Source organism: Triturus cristatus, chromosome 2_1 (assembly GCF_964204655.1).
Source record: "Triturus cristatus chromosome 2_1, aTriCri1.1, whole genome shotgun sequence".
Classification (NCBI taxonomy): Eukaryota; Metazoa; Chordata; class Amphibia; order Caudata; family Salamandridae; genus Triturus; species Triturus cristatus.
In genome coordinates this window covers 988209824-988230010 of record NC_140581.1, presented here as the reverse complement: position 1 = coordinate 988230010, position 20187 = coordinate 988209824, and the positions used below count along the sequence as shown (strand labels likewise).

At 44.5% G+C, this 20187-nt stretch overlaps 1 protein-coding gene across 1 annotated transcript in view; it reads left to right on the top strand.

The window, feature by feature from the left end:
* METTL14 (methyltransferase 14, N6-adenosine-methyltransferase non-catalytic subunit) overlaps nt 1-20187 on the top strand; it is a 258367-nt gene that overhangs the window by 85742 nt on the left and 152438 nt on the right. Inside the window, exons 5-7 of the mRNA XM_085634353.1 lie at nt 3102-3189; nt 5694-5784; nt 11466-11607. Coding sequence (XP_085490479.1) covers nt 3102-3189; nt 5694-5784; nt 11466-11607 — 321 coding nt within the window. The remainder of the gene's footprint in view (nt 1-3101; nt 3190-5693; nt 5785-11465; nt 11608-20187) is intronic.

The following is a 20187-nucleotide window of genomic DNA, read 5'->3' as shown; positions in this document are numbered from 1 at the left end:
CTTCCATTAATCTTTCAGAACCAAGTCATTTTTAAGATGGGAGGGGGGGAAGGGGGATAATTTTTTTATGTGATCTGTGCGGGGGAGGAAAACTTCTGTCATATAGGAATCTGCAGGAAATATTTGGGGTGGATAAGAGATTTTTAAAAATATCTGCAGTTACGGAGTTATCTGGTGGGAAAGAAGAATAGGTTAGATTTGATATAGGAAAAAATACCCTTGGTGGAGACATTAAAGGGTAAGCCCTGGATCGGGGAGATCTACCAAATTTTAATCCTAGCCTCCCCAGATGATATTGATACGCAAAACTTGAAATGGGAAAGTAGACTATGAATTGAATCCATAGATATTGAAGATTCATTGGAGCTGACGATTCAGGAGCTGCTCACGGGAAGTCTTAGGAGCCAGCACTTTATGTTGATCTTTGACCTCTATTATACCCCAGCAAAGATTGCAAAATGGGATGGTGGGGGGGAGGGAAATGCAATAGATGCGGAGTACATGTTGCTGACACTATACAAATGTTTTACTTCTTGCCCCAAAATGGATACCTTTTTACAGGAGCTGGAGTTTTTTAAAACTATGATTATAGGCTCACCGGTCCCAATCACTCCAGCCCTTTTAATTTTGGGATTAGTTGATAGAGCAGAAATAAATGAAAGAATAAGGTCAGAGATAGGCTTCGTATTTATAGCAATGTCTATTGCTCGCCTATGTATTACCTCTCTGTGGATAAGCTCTGACCCTCCCACCTTTTCTAATTGGCGATCTAGAATATTGGCTATTTATAATATTGAATCTTCACTGTATAAGTTGAGGGGCGGGAAAAAAAAGGAGTTAGGCCAAAGAATTTGGGCCTCACTAGCAAGACTGGTCAATTAATTATGTATCTGAAAAGTCTAATAATAGAGATAACCACGGCTATAGTAGGTAGAGGCCTGGTAACTCTGCCCCTTTATTTACGACGCCCGGTCAGGGATACAGCTGCTAATAAAGTTCATTCTCTTTTATCCCATTTATTGCACTGGCACTTTTAGATCCTAACATATGAGGCAAACCCTGAGGTGTTATATCTTTGTATGTGATTGAATTGTGTATTTTGTATCTTATGTTTTTTTGTCTCTCCATACCTCTGATGTATTTCCGGATTTGTATCTCTTCATATTACGGAATTATTATTTAAAACGTATGAAGAAAATACCATGACACGTATAGGAAGGTAAATTTAAAGAAAAAAAACCCATATATTGGGGGGAAAAAAAAGTAATGTGCCAGTGGTGCACAGTGTCCCAGGCATTTTGTTGCTAGTTGTGGGAGGTGTGGATAGATTTAAAGAAGTTGAATACGTTTTGGGTGGAAAAGGTTTTCGCTTTTAGATGAGTTGTTAAGAGAATCACTAGAGAAAGAAGCATGTTATTTACAGTAATCCCAGTTTGTTGAGGGCTAGGCCATTGATTGTTTTTACCAAATGGATTGTAGGATGAGGGTATGTTTTAAAGATGCTCTGTGGTATAGTAGGTGGCAAGAATTGCATCAGGTCCTATACCCCAGTGTTACTTGTGCCGCCCGAGGAAGTATGAGTCTTTGAACAGAAATGTCCAAGAAGGAAGTGAGACCACACCATAGTGCCTTAACCTCTTTCAGCTCACCTTCCATAAAAGGATCAGTGCGTGGAGTCATTTTGATTAGCTGGACACGAGAATTTTTATATCTTTTAAATCCCTTACTTTTCAGCCTGTTGCACAAGTTAAGAATATCCTCTTGACAACTTATCCTGTTATCCCCCAAGTGCATTGAGATATGCATAGTGAAAAAGGAATAAATTGTGTTGTGACACAGAGTACATTACATTATCAGCTGTATACAGTAAACACTTAAGGGTCTTAATTTTTCTTCTGCAAGATTGCATCTTTCCTATCTCTGCTTGCCACTCAGATCTGCCATCTTTGAAAATATTTTTTTCATGTGAATGAATGAGAAAGGGTCTTGGGGGGGCAGATTAGTGGAGTTTGGATATGGGGTGGGGCTCTGAGTCAATTAGTGACTTTCCAGCTCTGATGAGGTTGGGGCTGAGGGGGGTATTAAGAAGAGTAGGCAGAGTTATGAGCCCATTAGGCATTGAGGAAACGCTCCTACCCTCCTCCCAAAAACATTACAAAAGCCTGTAGAATCCCTCTCCTAGTAGGTTTTCCCTGCCTAAAAAAAGAGAAGCCAGTGGGAACCACATATTTTAATAAAACAAGAAGCATCTGATTGTCATTACTGTTATATTGTCCACACAGTAAGGCTGCTTTAAAAGTAACAAAGTATGCAATTGTTTTTGCATGGTCAAAAGTGGCTTGCGATTTCCGCGGTGCGCATTGATGAGCCGGGGATATTAGAGGGTCAGTCAGCTAGTTGCACAAATTACGCACAGGATTTGGTTGGTATAGAAAAAACCCATTAAAAGATGTACAAGTTATTGCAGGTGAGATTGGGTAATCATTTTGGATGCGTGTGCTGAGGACATTTAAACAGTAGATCTGTAAAGGGAGAATGCATGCCAGTTTTCCAGAAAGCGTAGCCTTTATATAACCTTGACTGAAACCACTAGCAGCGCGTCTCTTGTGTTATAACTCCTGCAGAGCTTGGTCGCCTACTTCACTGCTGCTTAATTTCACCATTCCAGATGTGCAGATGAGAATGCAATAATCAAGGAAACGTGACTTGTTATTTGTGTTTGAGATATTTGTGTTGTCTGCCACAAGTTCAAGAAATGACGGTCCTGAACATGCTGAAAGGCAAGGCTAGGCCAATTGCTTTAAGCAGATAGGAGTGAAGAAGAGGCACAAAAGTGCCTGGAAGCAGCGACTTTTGGGGAAAGGGTAGTAGTTATGTAACAAAGATCAGGCCTGTTCATGAGCAAGGCAATCTTATTTGCAAATGAACTCTGGATCCAGGACATAAGCTGAATTTAGAATTGCAAAATTTCCAGATACTTCTGCTTCTTGTAAATCCAGCTTGGCAAAAAAAAAAAACTATTTTGGAAAATTCAATGCTTACCCTTTCTCAAATTTTGTAGCACACATAATGTTTGCTATTGGTGTTTGTGTCTTTTCTAGGGTACCCAGAGCTTAAATCCTCACAATGATTATTGTCAGCATTTTGTGGACACTGGGCACCGGCCTCAGAACTTCATCAGAGATGTTGGTAAGTCTGAACATCATTCAACAAGCATTCGATCTTTGTTTTTCAATGAAATTGTAGACTTTTCTTTCTAGTTGAGAGTTGAGTTCCCAATATTATTGTCTGGTATAAGGTGTATATATATTTTACTTTGTGCAGTATGCAGTTTACACCTCTTTAGTTAAAGTTGACACTACATTACAGAGAATAACCTATTTTTGACTTTACATCAAACCTTCAAAAACAAAACCAGTTTGGTATCTAAATTGTCATTGACTGCCATTTTTTGATGAAAACAAGCTTGTCACTGATCGTGTAAGACTTGGGTTATTAGTTGAGGGGGAAATTAGCTACCACATGTAGTAATCACAATTATTGTCAGGCTGAACCTCTAAAGTCCCTAGGTAAACTTGAGCTCAACCCACTGGTAGCCATGTCACAGAGGCTTAGCTTAGAGAAAATGTGTAAAGTGTTTGTTCAGTACTAAAATAGTAATTAAATCAAAATGCTAAATAATAAAAATCCCAAAACATATTGGGAAAATAGAGTACAGTTTCATGTTTTCCTGTACCTTTAACAGATGGTCAGCCTTGGTCCACTTCTTTATCCTGGGTCCAAGAGGTACAGTGGCCTAGGCTGTTCTCAGTAGTCAGGCAGCAGGTTTAGTCTATTTCTGATCTTGCACAAGTCCAGGAGTGTTCTTAAGTGGTGGAATGGAAGTGCATATAACATAACACATAAAACAATAATGCCTGCCACAAGGTAATGGGTGTGAATGACTCCTGTGGAATCCCTAACCATTGGAGTTAAGGTTCCTGGGGCTAACTCTACCCACTTTGGGCATTTTCAAGATGGCTTAAGTCTTCGGCCACAAGAATTTTGGGCTTTGAGGAATGAAAGTGTACATGGTGAGTATACTATGGTAATCCCAATGCCGTCCTAACATCTAACACCAAAATCCATCCAGTTTAATACAGACCCTGTACTCCTAACAATATTCGAGACAGAAGTCTGGTAAATCAAAGCTGAGCTTTAGGCAACCAGAGAGTGGACACTGTGATTTAGCTTTCTGTTTCCCTCCGTTGAAGTGTAGCCCAAATAATATATGCAAACCCAGAGACCCTTCAAACAGGCTGTGACACTGTAGTGTAAAAAGAGGCCGGCTGTGATTGGGCCTGACTAGCTGGGTAGACAACAGAAGGGCCTTGCTCAAGTAAGTGTCTGCTAACATTTGCTTGTGACAGGTGAGGACTCTTTGAAGTGCTTCCCAAGTGTCCTATGAAAAGCCCCAGCAGACCTGTCAAGCAGGTATAGGCCTGTCGTACGAAGTTACTTTGACAGGTCATGTTTGCAATTAAACCCTGCACAGCCAGGCTACTAATGACAGTCCTTCAGTTATGTTTACATTGTCACTGTAGTGGATGGCACAATGGGTGCTGCTGTCCACTCGTGACCTTTAACTTGCATGCCCTGGGTACACCTTGGTACCTTATACCAGGGAAGTATAGGTAAGTAAAATATGCCAATCAGGAGTATACTCATTTTACCATGTTGAAAGGAAGTGCACAAGAACTTTACCACTGGTTAGCAGGGGTAAAATGCTGTACCCAGCAAAAATATGATTCAGTAAAAAGGGCAAAAGAAATCAGTGTCACTGCAGAAATTGCAAATTTCCAACAGATGAGTTGCGTTTAGAGTAAGGCATAATGTAAAGGAATGATTAAGGTACATAGGGAAAGAGTTAGATAAAGATTAGCAAGTTTGGTGGATGGGAGTGTTACTGGGGTAGAGTTTCTGGCATGGTCAACACTACTCTGGGTTTGATGATCATCTTTGCCATGCCCTAAAAAAGGAATTCAAAAACACTGGTTGGTTATTTTTGTGTGTTCTCAAAACAATTATTGCGAAAGCTGTCATCACTGTATGGTACGATTATCGAGCCAGCTTGAGAACCTTCTCCATGTGTATGTGATCTCAACCACTTTGAAATGGTGGAAATTCTAAAACAGTAGTTAAGGAACGGGGTAGTGACTAACGATTTGACAAAATGACATTTTGTGCATCTGCTTCTGCCATTAGGACTGGATGTAGGGTGAAGTTAGCATCATACTCTTCATCTGGTATTCACTGTGCAAGCCAAAGATGGTGAGCCCTTCTATGAGGGAAGGGCCTACCGCCAATGCTTCAGGATATACTTAGAAACTGAGTTATTCATACTTGCCTTTGATAAAACTACAGATTTTGTGCTACCAGACGTGGAATATCAGATGGGTTTTGTACCCTACATTTCCTTAGGTCACCTAATGTCCAATAACCATGGACCTACATTTCGGAATGTACAGTGCTCTGAAATAACTGTCCGTCAACGTGCAGCATTCAACAACTTCTTTCATTGAAGGTTTCCCAGTTTATTAAAATTGTGCAACTTACTGGGTTATAACTATGTGCTCTTTATGTATTGCGTGGTAATTGTAAGTTACTGGGAATTACTTTAACAGTTAACTGCATGCATGCTTTTTCTATCCCAGGTTTAGCAGACCGGTTTGAAGAATATCCAAAACTAAGGGAACTCATAAAGCTGAAAGATGATTTAATCAGTCAATCGAACCCTCCTCCCATGTAAGTTGAGATTGACAGTGGTTTTATTCCATTCTGGCTGCATACTATTTATCTACTCCTCCTGGGCAGATTAGACAAGTGCGTGCACTCAGTCCTCCTGCTTTTGTTCACTGAAAAGAAAGCCTTTGCCACACTCCTTTAGTGCTGTAACTACAAAGCTACTCATTTAAGTACAGTTGCTAGCATGTGAGTGAGCAAAAGTGTGCATGTGTCTTGGTTAAGCATGCCTGTGGCTTGGTTTCCCCTCTGGTTCAAACAACACATCAAATGGTTAATTGTGTCCTTCCTCTGTTACGTAGAATAGGAGCTCAAATTATGTTCGACTGTTCTCTTGTTAGCTTAGAAAATACCATCAAATAGAGCCTGCATGTAAAATGCTATCTTCTTTCAAAACCTTTGTTGTCCTGCACAAAAAGTGTAATTTAATGTCGCCAACAGAATGTCTGCCATCCATATGTGGCCTTTAATGCTGGCCAACCCTTATCAAGATTGTGTCAATCAGTTTTTCTCTTCTGGCTGTGATATGGAAGGAACTCCTCCAGCATTTATTGATCTGGCTTAACAGCACAGCTATTGTTTCCAATTATCTTAAATATATATTAAGTCGGCTTTGGCTCTTCCCAGATGAAAGTTTCTCACCTCATGCATTGGCTGTCTGATGTATCATTTAATCTCATCTGGCTTGCTTGATTAGAATGCATGAGGGACCATTTTATATATCAAAAGTGCATCCAATCATCACACTTTAAATTGTCTTTTTTGCTTTATGTACAATGATGCATTTGCATCATTATACATAAAGCAATCAATTTTTACTTTCTGTTTTTGCTGCAGGTGGCATTTTTAACGTTTTAGTCAGGGCTCAGAATGCAAGGCGGACCTGTTGGTTTTGTGAATGCTTGTTAGAGTTGAATGTTAGTTGTAATATCTTCTATTGCAAACCAGATGATCTATAAACACCCTAGGGGATTCTGTTTTGCACTTTTTGACTACTTTAGAGCTAGCTCTTTAATTTCCTCACTTTTTCTACAACTAGTGCTTAACATTCTCAACATTCAGTTTAGAATCTATTTTTACATGGTTCCTTGTCTTCAAATATCCAACTCCTGCTGGATTAAAATGGACATGACATGTATACAAGGATTATAGTTTTTTTTCTTCGTGTAATGGATGCAGACACAACGTGGGATTTTGCTTAGGCATAATGTTTTGGTTGTCGTTTTGTCATCTGAATCCAAACAAACCTCTGTACTATGGTTGCTGTTAGATAAAGGCAATGTGAGCTTGATGCAGTCTTTGCCGCCTGGGTAAGAAATGTCCCTGGCAGTCTGGAATACAAATCATAGATTTTCTTTTGGATCTGCCAGTGCCTCCCTGATGCTATTCCACCCTGTTGGCCTCCGTTGTAGAACACTTCTTCTGGAAGTCAGCTAGTCAACTCTCTGAGGCATTTTGTCATTTGTGTCATCTGCAGCTCAGCATCTAAGCCACTTCACATGCTTTTGCAGATACAGATTTCTCAAACTCTCTATGGAGAACACTCCATTTAGCAGTCTGTGATTGATGCTGCCATTTAGCTATTTAGTTGCCAATCTTTTAATCTCTTCATGCATTGGAAATGGTGGTTGATGTAAGCAAGGTGAAAGTTGAGTACCTTTGTAGAGTATTCTAATTTAGTATGAATGAATAAGTCTTTATTGCATAAAATATTAAAATCTTTACAATAATAAGATACAGTAAAAATAAATTAAACACCACAAACGTTATAACGCCTAATAAAATTCACATCTCGTTTGCATTTCCTTAAGGCATCAATAAGTAAAATATAAAAAATTGGTAACTTTCCCAATAAATTTACAGTCGTTTGTGTAAAAACAATATGCAGCAGCCTCCTTAATAGATCTGCAATTGTTAAAACGAAATGCATTTTTCAAATATTTCTTCCTCAAGTCTAATAGTCTGGACACAAATTAAATGCTCAATTGACTCTTCCTTATACATATAAAGACGATATGCCTTTGAAGGTAAACAATTAGCATCCATAACCCTTCAAATTGGGATATCGGAATCCTCATAAGACAAAATCTTACATATTTTAATTTACATCTTTGAACGTCTTTGATTCAAATTATGATATAAATATTCTTGTTCTACACTAAGATATTATTCTGTTACGTGCTGAACATGTCTGTATTTCTTTAATGCTAACAAATCAGCAGCCCAAGTATTCATCCCCAAATTCTGCCTTTTTAGCCTCTTAGTCTCTAAAACAATTTAAGCAGGTCTAATAATAACTGAAGATTATTTTCCGTAATTGCTCTATTAGCTGCTGAATTTATTTTGGGATACAGTTTGCACTTGTTTGTCATATAAGTGTTTATCAGCGATCTTAAGGAAACCTTGTTTGCGATTGCACAGTCACAATAATAATTTAACCTTACTGAAAGATATCTTGCAGTTAATGATATCGGAGATAATGTCCGTCTCAATTGACAATGTGGGATTGGCAGGCGAATATTTAGTAAAAACGTTAATATGTTTATGTAAATTTTATCGAAGTCATTAATGCATTTTCCAGGAAGCACTATTGCTCCATATAATGTAGCAGGGGCTACGTTAGATTTGAATTCCTTATGAGACTGATAAATTGTTTAGCCTCCATGAACTTTCATAAATCTTCTAACTGATTGTGAGGCTGTGCGAGCCTTAGTTTTCAAATTCAAGAGATTAGTTGACCTTCTAAGCTTACTATCCATTGTTGGGCCCAGATAATTATACCTTGTGACTTCTTCTAGAATGTGCTCATTAATTTTTAGATTAACATGAGTCTGATATTTACCAAAGACCATGACTTTTGCTTTACAGGAATTAATGTTAAGGTCATTTTCTTTGTTGAATTTGTTTAGCTTATATGACTGTAATTGAAGGCCTGATAGGGCCATTGAGAAATGAATAAGATCATCCACATATGGCAGATAAGTTATTGTTTTACCACCAAGCTTTGCAGACAAGGCCTCCGGATGGTTTAAATATTTTGACAGATCCACAATTTATAATAAAAAAAGAAATGGAGCTAAAATGCAGCCCTGCTTGTGTCCATTTAATGTTGGTATTTTTGCTGATAGGGCATTTTTTGTCAGCTTAAACTGAATCCAGGTATCGTCATGCAGAGATATTAAAAAATGTAGAATAGCATGTGTGATTCCACGTTTGGACATTTTTTCCCAAAGTTTTTTTGCCAATTGACATTGTTGAAAGCTGATGAATAGTCAACGTAGCGTACATATAAACTAAGATTCCTTTTCAAGGTTTTATTTACCAAAGGTTTTGATGCAATGTTGTTATCAACCGTCGAGCATCCTTTTCGAAAACCAGATTGCTCCATAGGAATTTGAATAATAGCAGAGTCCCTCCGTAACAAGTTATCACATTTGAATTTCACAAAAACCTTTCCTTCGGCATCTAAAATGACAATGTGATGACAATGTGATGATAATTAATCCGGTCCTGCTCTGTGCCTTTTTTGTGCAAGTAATGTATAATAGCGCCTTTCCATGAAGAGGGTAAGATATCAGAACCTTTTTAAATAAATCATCCCATAAGAGGTTTTGCTTTTATCACATCAGTTGGTATACCATTCGGGCCTGCCGCTCTGGAGAAATGTGATTTGTTTATTCGCATCACCTTTTCAGTTCTAGTAGTCCAAAGATCTCTTTTGTAATAATATGGAGTTTCAAATGTGGAGCTACCGTAAGCATAGAGATTGTCCACATGCTGTTTCTATACTTCATATGGTATGTAGAAATCGTTAGCCGGTTTAAGAGAACCAGTACCTCAACCGACCATAGACCTGAATAGTCTTGTATTATGAGTTTTAATTGCGTTGCAATCTCATCCATACTGACTCCTGATTCCTCAGGCGGATTTCCTGAAATTCATTTCATTATTGTTTTTTTCCTTTTTTTAACTCAATATCTCTCCAAGCAGATCTCAGTTTCTTTAAAATAACTAATTTGTTTCTGATGGTTTCTTTTTGCTAAGATTATCAAGTGATCTTTAGCTCTAGGGCAAATAAACAATCTCTTGGTCGTGTCTGTTGAAATAAATATATCTTGTAACATCCAATGACTAGACAGTTTGATAGATTACTGTGAAATACATGTTACGCCTCACCTAGGAAGGTGTAGCATTTTGTCGCATTCCTAGGTTTACTAGTGTTAGTAAATCTGGGAATGTGGCAGACACCATGGGTGGATGCGTGGGAACACACTAGCAATGCCCATGGAATGCCTTTCCAGCACAGAGTAACACAAAGCAGCGGCTTGCGCTGCCCTGTGTTACTCCTGATATACTATGCCACGCATAGCCACTCAAGGTGACTCTGCGTGGCATTGTAAACCTAACTTAAGGGCTTGCGTCATTTCATGTGACACAATGGCGAGGTAAACCATTAGTAAATCTGGGTCTAAATTGTGTCCTGTTCCTAAAATACAAGAGCTAGCATCCATGATTCTGCTGAGATGTGTCTGCATGAAATTGAATGTATTTCGACGAAGGTTGTTCTGATTTGTTTTGTAGGTAATGCAACATAAACATAATTGTAATGAGAAAAGACAAGGTAAATGCCAAAAAGCTAGGGCATAAACCGGTGAAGAAACTAGCTCATATTTTTAAAAGGAAGTGCCTATCAATTGGCACATCTGGAGCGGGAGTGTCTGCTCCATACAAAATTTAGAAAACAAAATTATACGCAGACTTTTGGCTGTTCCCCAATCCCTCGTCTACTACTCTCTGTCACACCAAGGTGGGCCTCAGTTTTTTGGAGGATTACATAAAATTACAACCACTGTTATGGTTAAAATATCTGGAGGAACCCAGAAGAGCATCTTACCAGGGCCATAATACCAAATCGCTTTGCTTTAGACAACGCAGCGGGTATACAGTGGTTGTCCTACGTTAAGAAAGGCCTTAATGAGCTGGGTACTCCAGAGTCCGCTTCTGTCCCCGGCTTTGGTCAAAGCTTTGTTTTATAAGCAGCGTTACAGTGTATGCAAGGTAGATCCTTGTGCAAGGGTTTTAGGTACACCCACTTGGAATGCCACTGTGAGATCGACCCCAGCAAACCTCAAACTCATCTCTAATGAGTGGAACAGATTTCTTCTAACTAGGCTTTGTCTTAACTAACTTCACTTTTTGCTGGCCTTTCCCACCCTGGGGTCATGGTTTGCATTACTCCTTACATGTCCCCGCGATGGCAGCCCCATTCAAAGCACAATGCAATTTATAATATTGTGTACACTTTACACCTCACAACTTAAATGTCTTCTTCTTCAAGTTTTACTTGGATATAACATGAGATCGCACAAGATGGCCTTTGCCTTTTTACAGCAACTAGGGAGCAGCCGGAGGTGCGCTACGCCATCATCAATATCATAAAATGCTCCTTATCAATCAGAAAGTGATATGGATATTGACATGGATAGGCCACATTACTTGTAATTATTATTGTATGTTATTTTTTTTAATTCTTTTAATGATTGTTCAAGAAAATTTACTTTGTGATACGCACTTTTATGGCTCAATGTAGCTGAGTAAAGTATGATGACTGATTGACTGACAATGCACTGTAGACAAGCACTCCTAATTTAGCATTTGATTTGTATTTTTTTGTTTTTTGTTAGGTATTTGCAGGCAGACATGGAAACTTTTGACCTAAGGGAACTGGGATCTGAGTTCGATGTCATTCTTTTGGAACCACCGTTGGAAGAATATTACAGAGAAACTGGAATCACTGCCAACGAGAAGTGCTGGAACTGGCATGATGTAAGTGCAGCTTGAGTGTGCGTGTGATGGAGGAGTATGTGCTTGTTATTTATGGGGCAAGCTGTTCTCTCCAGGTATTGTGAGATTTTGAGGGAGGAGCCAAATCCAACATGGCTGCTCTGTGCTTTCGCTCCTTTGAAGCCCCACGCTATACAACCTAGCGCGGTGCTTAAACTCCACCAAACCAGCTGATGGAGCCATCCCTTGTCATCGGAAGTTGGGGAGCGTCTATCGCTGTGGCCGCCGTCCCATCTGACACTGAATCGCCGGGATTTTGTCTAAAGTCTTGCCGTTCGATCTCGCGTCAAGATGGCGCCTGGGATGGAACAAACTGGCGTTTTAATGTTTTCGAGCTGGGGCTGCGACATCGGGAGCTGAATCTTGGGGTCCTGCCAACCCGCTTTCCTGGTGGGCGCCCGCAAAGGAATTTGTTCTATTGCACCGTAGGCGCAGTCCTGACCATCGGACCTGCACCCAGTTCGATCCTGGCATGTGGTGAGCCTCCTTCCGCTTGTGTGGTTCGATCGCTGCATGCGGAAGGCATCTGGCGGCCGCAGCAGACATGCCGGAGAGTTTTCCTGGACCCTGGAGACACTTGCTGCCTAGGATTGAGGTTAGCGGTCCCCCTCCTCTGCCTCCCCAACACAAGGCTATATGGCGGCTCCTACCGCGCTGCTTTCCGTTTTTGAGATGCATCCCAGTGCGCTTACAGAGACAGTGCTACTCCCAACCGCCTCGGAGGTCTTGTATCTTTTTTTAAGAACTAAGAGAGACTGGCACTTCCTTCCCTGTAAAGTTCTGTCGCACCCTCATGGTTCGGAAAAGGGTCCCATGATGCCTGACCCAAATATGGCCGCCAGTGGTGACTTTCTTTTTTTCCCCTTCCTGATCTTTTTCCTTGCATAACCCCTACCAGGACTATGCCTGACCTCAAGACGACATCTGTAATTCTCTTGAACCATGGCTCCCCCTGCCCCGGCACTAATCTGACTATCCCTGAGTTAACATTATTTCTATCTCGACTGCGGAGTCCGAGCACCATGTCCGAAGCCTGGTGGAGCTGCTCTGTTCAGCTATAGAAGAGATTGGCCTTGGTTTACCCCCTGACCGTCACCTACCCAGCCGGACCTTGGGCACAGTTTTTCTCCTTCTCCCTGTCTCACACATGCCCCTTCCTCATCGTATTTCTGCAATTTCGCTTTTTCCTTATATCTTTTTTGTCTATCCTTCTGACCGATGACCGTTGGAGCTACTTTGAGAGCTATAGGAGAGACTGACTGTCGATTCCTCCTCGTGCCGTCACCTACCTACTCGGTTTCTGGGCTGACGTTCCCCCTTGACTCTCATTCCTTCTTCCCCCCCCCGTCCTCTCCCCTCACTCCCCCTCACCCCCCACTTGTCTCTCCTTCTCTCCCTTTAAGGTGTCACATATATTTGATGTATCGTGCAATTGTTTTGTTTGTTGTAACATTGTTGACTTTATGTAAAGCGCTCCGATACCTTCGGGTCTAGCCAGCGCTATATAAAGCTTTCTAAATAAATAGTGAATAACTTTGCATTTGTATGGATTGTGCAGCTTTTTTGTTTCTGTTCGTCCTGTACATCAAACATTTGTGGAAAGTAAAATGGAATTTTCATTTTTAATACATAGTATTAGTGATCTGTTTTTCTTTGTTCTTTCAATGAGTCCGTAAGATGTCTTTCTTAAGAATAAAAACAAGGAAATTTTAGGATTCTGCAGACAGAATTAAGGACTGCTCTGCACTTTTGTTGCACCTTCTCTCAGTAGGTCTGGCCACTGTGCTGCCAATTCCGGATATATGGTGTTTTTGTAATAGTGGCCCTTTGTGTAACTGATAGCATAATGGCCTAATTGTGCTATTAGATGTTGTTTCAAAATCCAACAGTCCTCTCTTTTTTAAATACTTTAGTGATATTTATGTTCATATTTTAAGTAAGACAGCATATGCCAAAGCAGTAGCTAATGAACATCATCGCCGAAGACTTTTAAACATTTGTTTGATCTTTTGGGGATCCGCACATTACCCAAAGTGCTAGATGTCCTCTGACACATCTGAGGTAGCCTATTCAGGGATATCAGTGATACATTTGCAAGTAATGTTTCCATCTTTACCCTACCATTGCCCATTTTCCTTATACTCTGCCTAAATCTATGTTGCCGTGAAGTCAAAGACCTCACCAGCATATATCACTTGAACTTGTGGTGTGAAGACTTATCTGTAGGTGTAAGCAATGGTGAAAATAGTCCAAGACAAATAGACTTGGTTCTAGCTACAGGTAGAACAAAGAAGAGAAGGATTAGCTGACCAAGGATGCGTGGGTGTTGGAGGAAGATCACCAACGTGGAAAGAAAGATTGTAGCATTGTAGTTTATGCCACATTATACTGCTTTCATCAGGAATATAAGTGCAGTGTTAAGAGTCTTAATGCATCTAAACTTTTTATTCTAATAGGAAATTACAACATTATAATTGAAAGCAATATATTTGCCAGAAACATGCTTTGCATGCTAATGTTGGTCCTTAACCCAGAATCCAAATTGGATGTTTGTAAAACATAAGCCATTGCCCATCTATCTACTAACCAAAAAGCTGCAGCTCTATGCTCTGTCAGCTCCAATAAACCCCAACTCTTCCAAGGTCTGCTGGAAGAAGTTACAGCCCTGTCCTTGTACAGTTAACCCCTGAGCGGATTCCACTAGCATGCAGTGTAAAATAAGAATATTGCTAGCCCCGGAGTTCTAAGCAAACTTAAAAATAATTGCTTATGTCTTGTTCTTGACATGTGGAAAATGAAGACCCTGCTCTGATCTCACCACTCTTATTACCCACCACCATATCAACAATACTTATGTATCAATTTGCCTTTGGATTCATCATCATTTTTCCATATCTGCTGTGAAGAGCTGTATTTCATAGACATGACACTTTGTGCTCAGAGCATTCATATTATTCAAGAAAAGTGGGAGGATCGCCTATAAATGACACTTAAGTCATTTTATAAAGCCTTTCTGGAAGATCTGAACTGTGTCCAGTATATAGAAGAGCTAAGGGTGTTGTATGCCCTCACAAATAATTCTACTAGCCACATCATACGTTGGGAAACTCTATTGTTGGGGATTAAACATATTCATATGATTTGAGACGCAAAAAAGTGTAATTAAGATAATTACTGCAAAACATTGATCTTTTCCACAATTGTATTGGGATCCTGGGCGCGAAGCCATCGTTTGAAAATAGGAACAGAGTTTAGGTCCCAATCACAAATCATTAATTGTATACAATGGCAGTGCTAATCTCACTGAGAAATGGATGATACATTTGGTTAAGTGTTAGCAGATATGGCAAAGGACAGAATCCTGGAACAAAATAAATACAAGGGATGACCATTACTGCTGCTTCAGGGATTACAGAGGCATTCAATCTGATCAGTATCTGTATTCTACAGAAGATGTGTGTGTGTGTGTGTGTGTGTGTGTGTGTGTGTGTATATATATATATATATATATATATTTTTTTTTTTATTTTTTTTTGTTGATCAGCAGTTTACCCCAAAGTCAGGGCTACACAATATATTGCATTCGTAGTGTACAATTACATAGGGATCTGTGCCAGTGAAAAGTGTAACAGGAATAATAACAGCAAAAGTGACCTGTAATAGTACAGTCGCTGTGCAATTCCATTGTCATCAATGATACATTACAAGAAATGTGGTCTTTTTTCTCCCTTCACTTAGTCTTATCCCCTGGGGCTACCTTTAGTGCTTCCAGTGCAGTAGTTTATCACCAAACCTGTAAACCCTCGTCCCCACTACGCTCAACAACTGAATAACTCTATAGTTCCCCTTTCCTAGATGTCATCGCTCACCTTGATGTCGTATCTTGGAACTGCATACTCTGTTCATCGCCCTCATCCCAAGTCGTGTGCATGTTCCCCAGTAACGTGGCTGAGATTTCTAGATCCTCCTGTAATTTATCATCCCGCTGGTTGAGCTTAATGTGTATCTCCTTGACAATTGCCCACTCGTCTACATCCTTGCACCACAGTGTGATGGAGGGGGCACTTATTCACAGCCATCCCATTGCCACCCTCCTTTTAGTCAGTACCAATGCCAACTGTAGGGATCTCCACCAATCCACTTACCCCCTCTGGGTTGTTTAATAATACCAAGCAGACACACCTGGGCTGACTCATCAATTGTTAATGCAGTCTCCTACCTCAGCCTCTCATTCACCTGTAGCCAATAATCATGCACCCTCTGGCTTTCCCACACCATATACAAGAAAGAGGCTCCATTTCCCCCACATCTGGGACAGTCCACTCCCCTACACGCAACATTGTGATAAGTTTGATCAGTGTTAAGAACTTGCGGTTGAAATGGGGCAATTTAAACTAGTGTTGCACAAGACTTTCTTCACCAGTTCACAAGTCGTGTTCCATTCAAGATCAGTCAGGGCCCCAGGGGTGCCACTAGTTCCCCACAAGCTCACCGAGCCACTGGTTTAGTCCAGACTCTATCTGCCTTGAGTGCCTTATAAATAAACGTTTGTCACCATGTGCCTAGTCAACCCCGCTGTCAACAATAATTGCAGGGTGTCGGTCAGTTAGGGTATGTTCAGGAAATCTGTCCAGATTTCCTGGACGGTAGTCGCCGGTTTAGCATATTGCAGGTTTCCCCCACACCCTACCCACCCACTTCAAACGCCTCATGTGCCAATGCAAAAGTGAGAAACGTTCCCCCTGGGTACAAGTCACCCAGCTTCTTGCACCCTCCCTCCATTTCACCACAGACATATCTTCCCAAATACAGCTGAATGGGAGCAGTATCCATAGGACTAGTTCCCTAGTGAAAGGCGGTCGTTTCAATACCCCACCTGTCGGATCAAATGGGGGGTATCTGAAAGAAACACGTTAGTTAGATTCCTCACCTTAGAATATCCCCAGGCGTCAGACTGGATCCGGAAGATTTTTCGTCAGCAATACCCCTTGCGCGTCGCTAGGCGTCGTCTGCGGCTCCGCGTCCGTCGTCGGCGTCGTGCGCCGGGATGACGTCGTCGGAGTACTTAGACGCCGCCCTCGCGCGCTGACGTCAGTTCTTCTTTTTTCCGCGCCAGTAAGCGCAGATCCGGGAGAGCTACCCCTTTTAGTCTTTTTTGACTAAATCTTTTTTGATCATTTTTGATCCTTGTCTGTCGACATCTGGTGCCGGTAGGATGCCTGGGTTCAAGGCTTGCGATGATTGTCATCGACTGATGTCGGTGACCGATCACCACCGCCGGTGCCTCTACTGCTTAGGCCCCGACCACGACGCGGAGTCGTGCAACGACTGTCAGGCCCTGACTTCGAAGGCTAGGCGGGAGCGGTCCCGCAAGCTTCTCGAGCTTCGCCACTCGGCTCCGCGTCGTGCGCGATCCCGGTCCAGGAGGAGGTCCAAGGATCGCTCGCGGAGCCCTAGCCGACGCCATCGCTCGTCCGGCTCCAAGTCGTCGGGTAAGTCCAAACGCTCAAAGAAGTCCAAGAGGCGACATCGCTCTTCGGACTCCCCTCGCCGGTCGCGCGACTCGGCCGAGGGTCAGGGTGGTTCCACCCCCGCGGCTCCGGCGGAGCACCAGGTGCCGCGTCCGCCCCCATACCTTCCGGTCCCTGGGGCTGACGCGGCGCCGGCGGAGATCAGTGCCTTCCTCTCGGCCATGAGGAGCCTGGCCCCGCCGTCGACGCCCGCTGGCGCGCCTTCGGGCCCCGCGGACTCGACTGGACGACCTCGCGTGCCGGCGGCTCCGGCGCCGTCGACGACTCCGGTCTCGACGCCGCAGGTCCCCGCGGGGCCCTTGCCTGGGCCCCAGTCGACGCCGGTTGACCTAGTCACTCCTCCACCGGCGCCGACGCCTGAACCACCGACGCCGTCACCGGCGCCGCCGACGCCTGTGACGCCGACACCCCAGTTTAGCCCTCATCCGGACCCGACGCCGGCACGGCGTCCGCCGACGCCGCATCCGACGCCGCTTGAGTCCTACCATCTCTACAGTCCGGTTCCGATCATTCCTCCTGTTTATCAGGAATCGGAAGAAGGGGGCGACTGGGAGGGGTTCGAGGACCCTCTGGCTGTTCAGTCACAGCTTTCTCAGGACTGGGCAGATGAACTGGGGGAGGCCAGTGGGCTGGACACCTCGCCAGACACTGGATTCACTTCTCCTCCGACCGTGGCTTCGGAGGAGGGTGCAGCATTTTCTGTGGTGCTGCGCAAGGCGGCCGAGGCCCTTGGGCTCGAGTTGCCTGCCGTGGCTGTGAGGACTAACATCCTCACTGAGGTGCTTCAAACCTCAGCAAGCTCCACTGAGCCTCTGCTGCCGTTCAACGAGGCCCTCACTGACGTTCTGCAGGGCACCTGGTCCAAGCCCTCCACAGTTCCTCCTGTGGATAGGAACGTTGCCAGGCGCCACCGCCCTGCTCCGGGCGACCCCAGTTTCCTGTCCCAACACCCCACCCCCGAGAGTCTGGTTATCCAGGCCTCTACCTCCCAATCCTCCTTCCCGACCGCTCCGCCGGATCGGGATTCCAAGAGACTCGAGCAGTTTGGCAAGAAACTGTTTTCGTCCCTTAGTTTGGGCCTGCGGTCCTTAAATACCGCCTGTCTCTTGGACCGTTATTCCCATTCCCTGTGGGATGCGGTGGAGGACGTGCTGCCCCTGTGTCCGGAGGAGGTCCGGACGCGTCTTACCCAGGCTTTGGCCGATGGGAGGGATGCAGCACGGCACGCCATACGATGTGGGCTTGACACCACGGACTCGCTGGGTAGGGCGATTTCGACCACGGTGGCGCTCCGCCGCCACGCCTGGATGCGGTCCACGTCATTTTCCGGGGATGTCCAGACCACCCTCATGGACATGCCTTTTGATGGCACTCGCCTGTTTGGTGAGAAGGCGGACAGTGCGCTGAACCGCTTTAAGGACTCCCGGGCTACGGCCAAATCCTTGGGCCTCTCGGCTCCGCGGGCGCACACCTCCGCTTTTCGCCCCTTTCGTGGCCAAGGAAGGGGCGCCTCCTCACGTCCGCAAAGCCACCAGCCGCAGAACCAACCTGCGCGCGGTCGCGGACGTGGCTTCCGCCGTCGCGGAAATGGAGGCCGACGTGGTCAGCCCACTTCAACCCCTGCAGCATCCGCCTCAAAGCCCTCCTAGTCCGAGCTTTCTGGCCCATGCCACGCCAGTGGGCGGCAGAGTTCGCCATCACCTGCACCACTGGCGGTCCATAACATCGGACAGGTGGGTGCTGCAAATCGTCCGAAGGGGCTACTCCCTCCCCTTCGAGACGTCCCCTCCAGCCATGCCACCACAGCACCACCGTATCTCGGGGGATCATTTGCATCTTCTCCGCGAGGAAGTTTCGGCTCTCTTGGCCAAGGGGGCCGTCGAGCGCGTTCCGAGTCCAGAAGTAGGTCGTGGTTGTTATTCCCACTACTTTCTGGTTCCCAAGAAGGGCAAAGGGGGCCTACGCCCTATCTTGGACCTCCGGAACGTCAATGCCTTCCTCCGAAAGGAAAGGTTCAAGATGCTCACGTTGGCTCAGGTTTTAGCTGCCCTAGACCCTGGAGACTGGATGGTAGCGTTGGACTTGCAGGACGCATATTTCCATATCCCCGTCCTGCCGGCCCACCGGCGTTACCTGCGGTTCACGGTGGGCCAGGAGCACTTTCAGTTTACCGTGCTCCCCTTCGGCCTCACCAGTGCCCCTCGGGTGTTCACGAAAGTGATGGCGGTGGTCGCAGCTCATCTGCGCAGATCAGGGGTTCCAGTCTTCCCCTATCTCGACGACTGGTTGTTGAAGGCGGGCTCGCCCCAGGCAGTCGTCTCCCACCTCCAGACTACGGCGGATCTCCTGCATTTGCTGGGGTTTTCCATCAACGTGCCGAAGTCACACTTGAGTCCCTCTCAGAAGCTCCTCTTCATCGGAGCGGTTCTCGATTCGGCGCAGTTCCGGGTCCATCCGCCGGAACAGCGGGTCCGGGATATTCAGGCCCTGATTCCCATCTTTCGGCCTCTATCCTGGGTTTCGGTCAGGCTAGTGTTGCGGCTTCTGGGGCTGATGGCCTCCTGCATCCTACTAGTGCATCACGCCAGGCGGCGCATGCGGGCTCTGCAGTGGGACCTGAAGTTTCAGTGGGCCCAGCATCACGGCAACCTGTCCGACCATGTCTTGATCTCGGAGGGCACTGCACAGCAGTTGCAGTGGTGGCTCACGGACCGCGAGTGGGTCAAGGGCAAGAGCCTCTCCCTTCCCCCAACCAGAGCATGTCGTAGTGACGGATGCGTCCCTCCTGGGATGGGGTGGCCATATGGGAGAGGCGGAGATCAGAGGCCTCTGGTCTCCGGCGGAGTCTCGTCTCCACATCAACCTGTTGGAGTTGAGAGCGATCCGGCTTGCACTGAAAGCCTTCCTTCCCTCTGTCAGGGGAAGTGTCGTGCAGGTGTTCACGGACAACACCACCGCCATGTGGTACTGCAACAAACAGGGCGGGGTGGGGTCGTGGACCCTTTGTCAGGAGGCTCTGCGCCTCTGGACA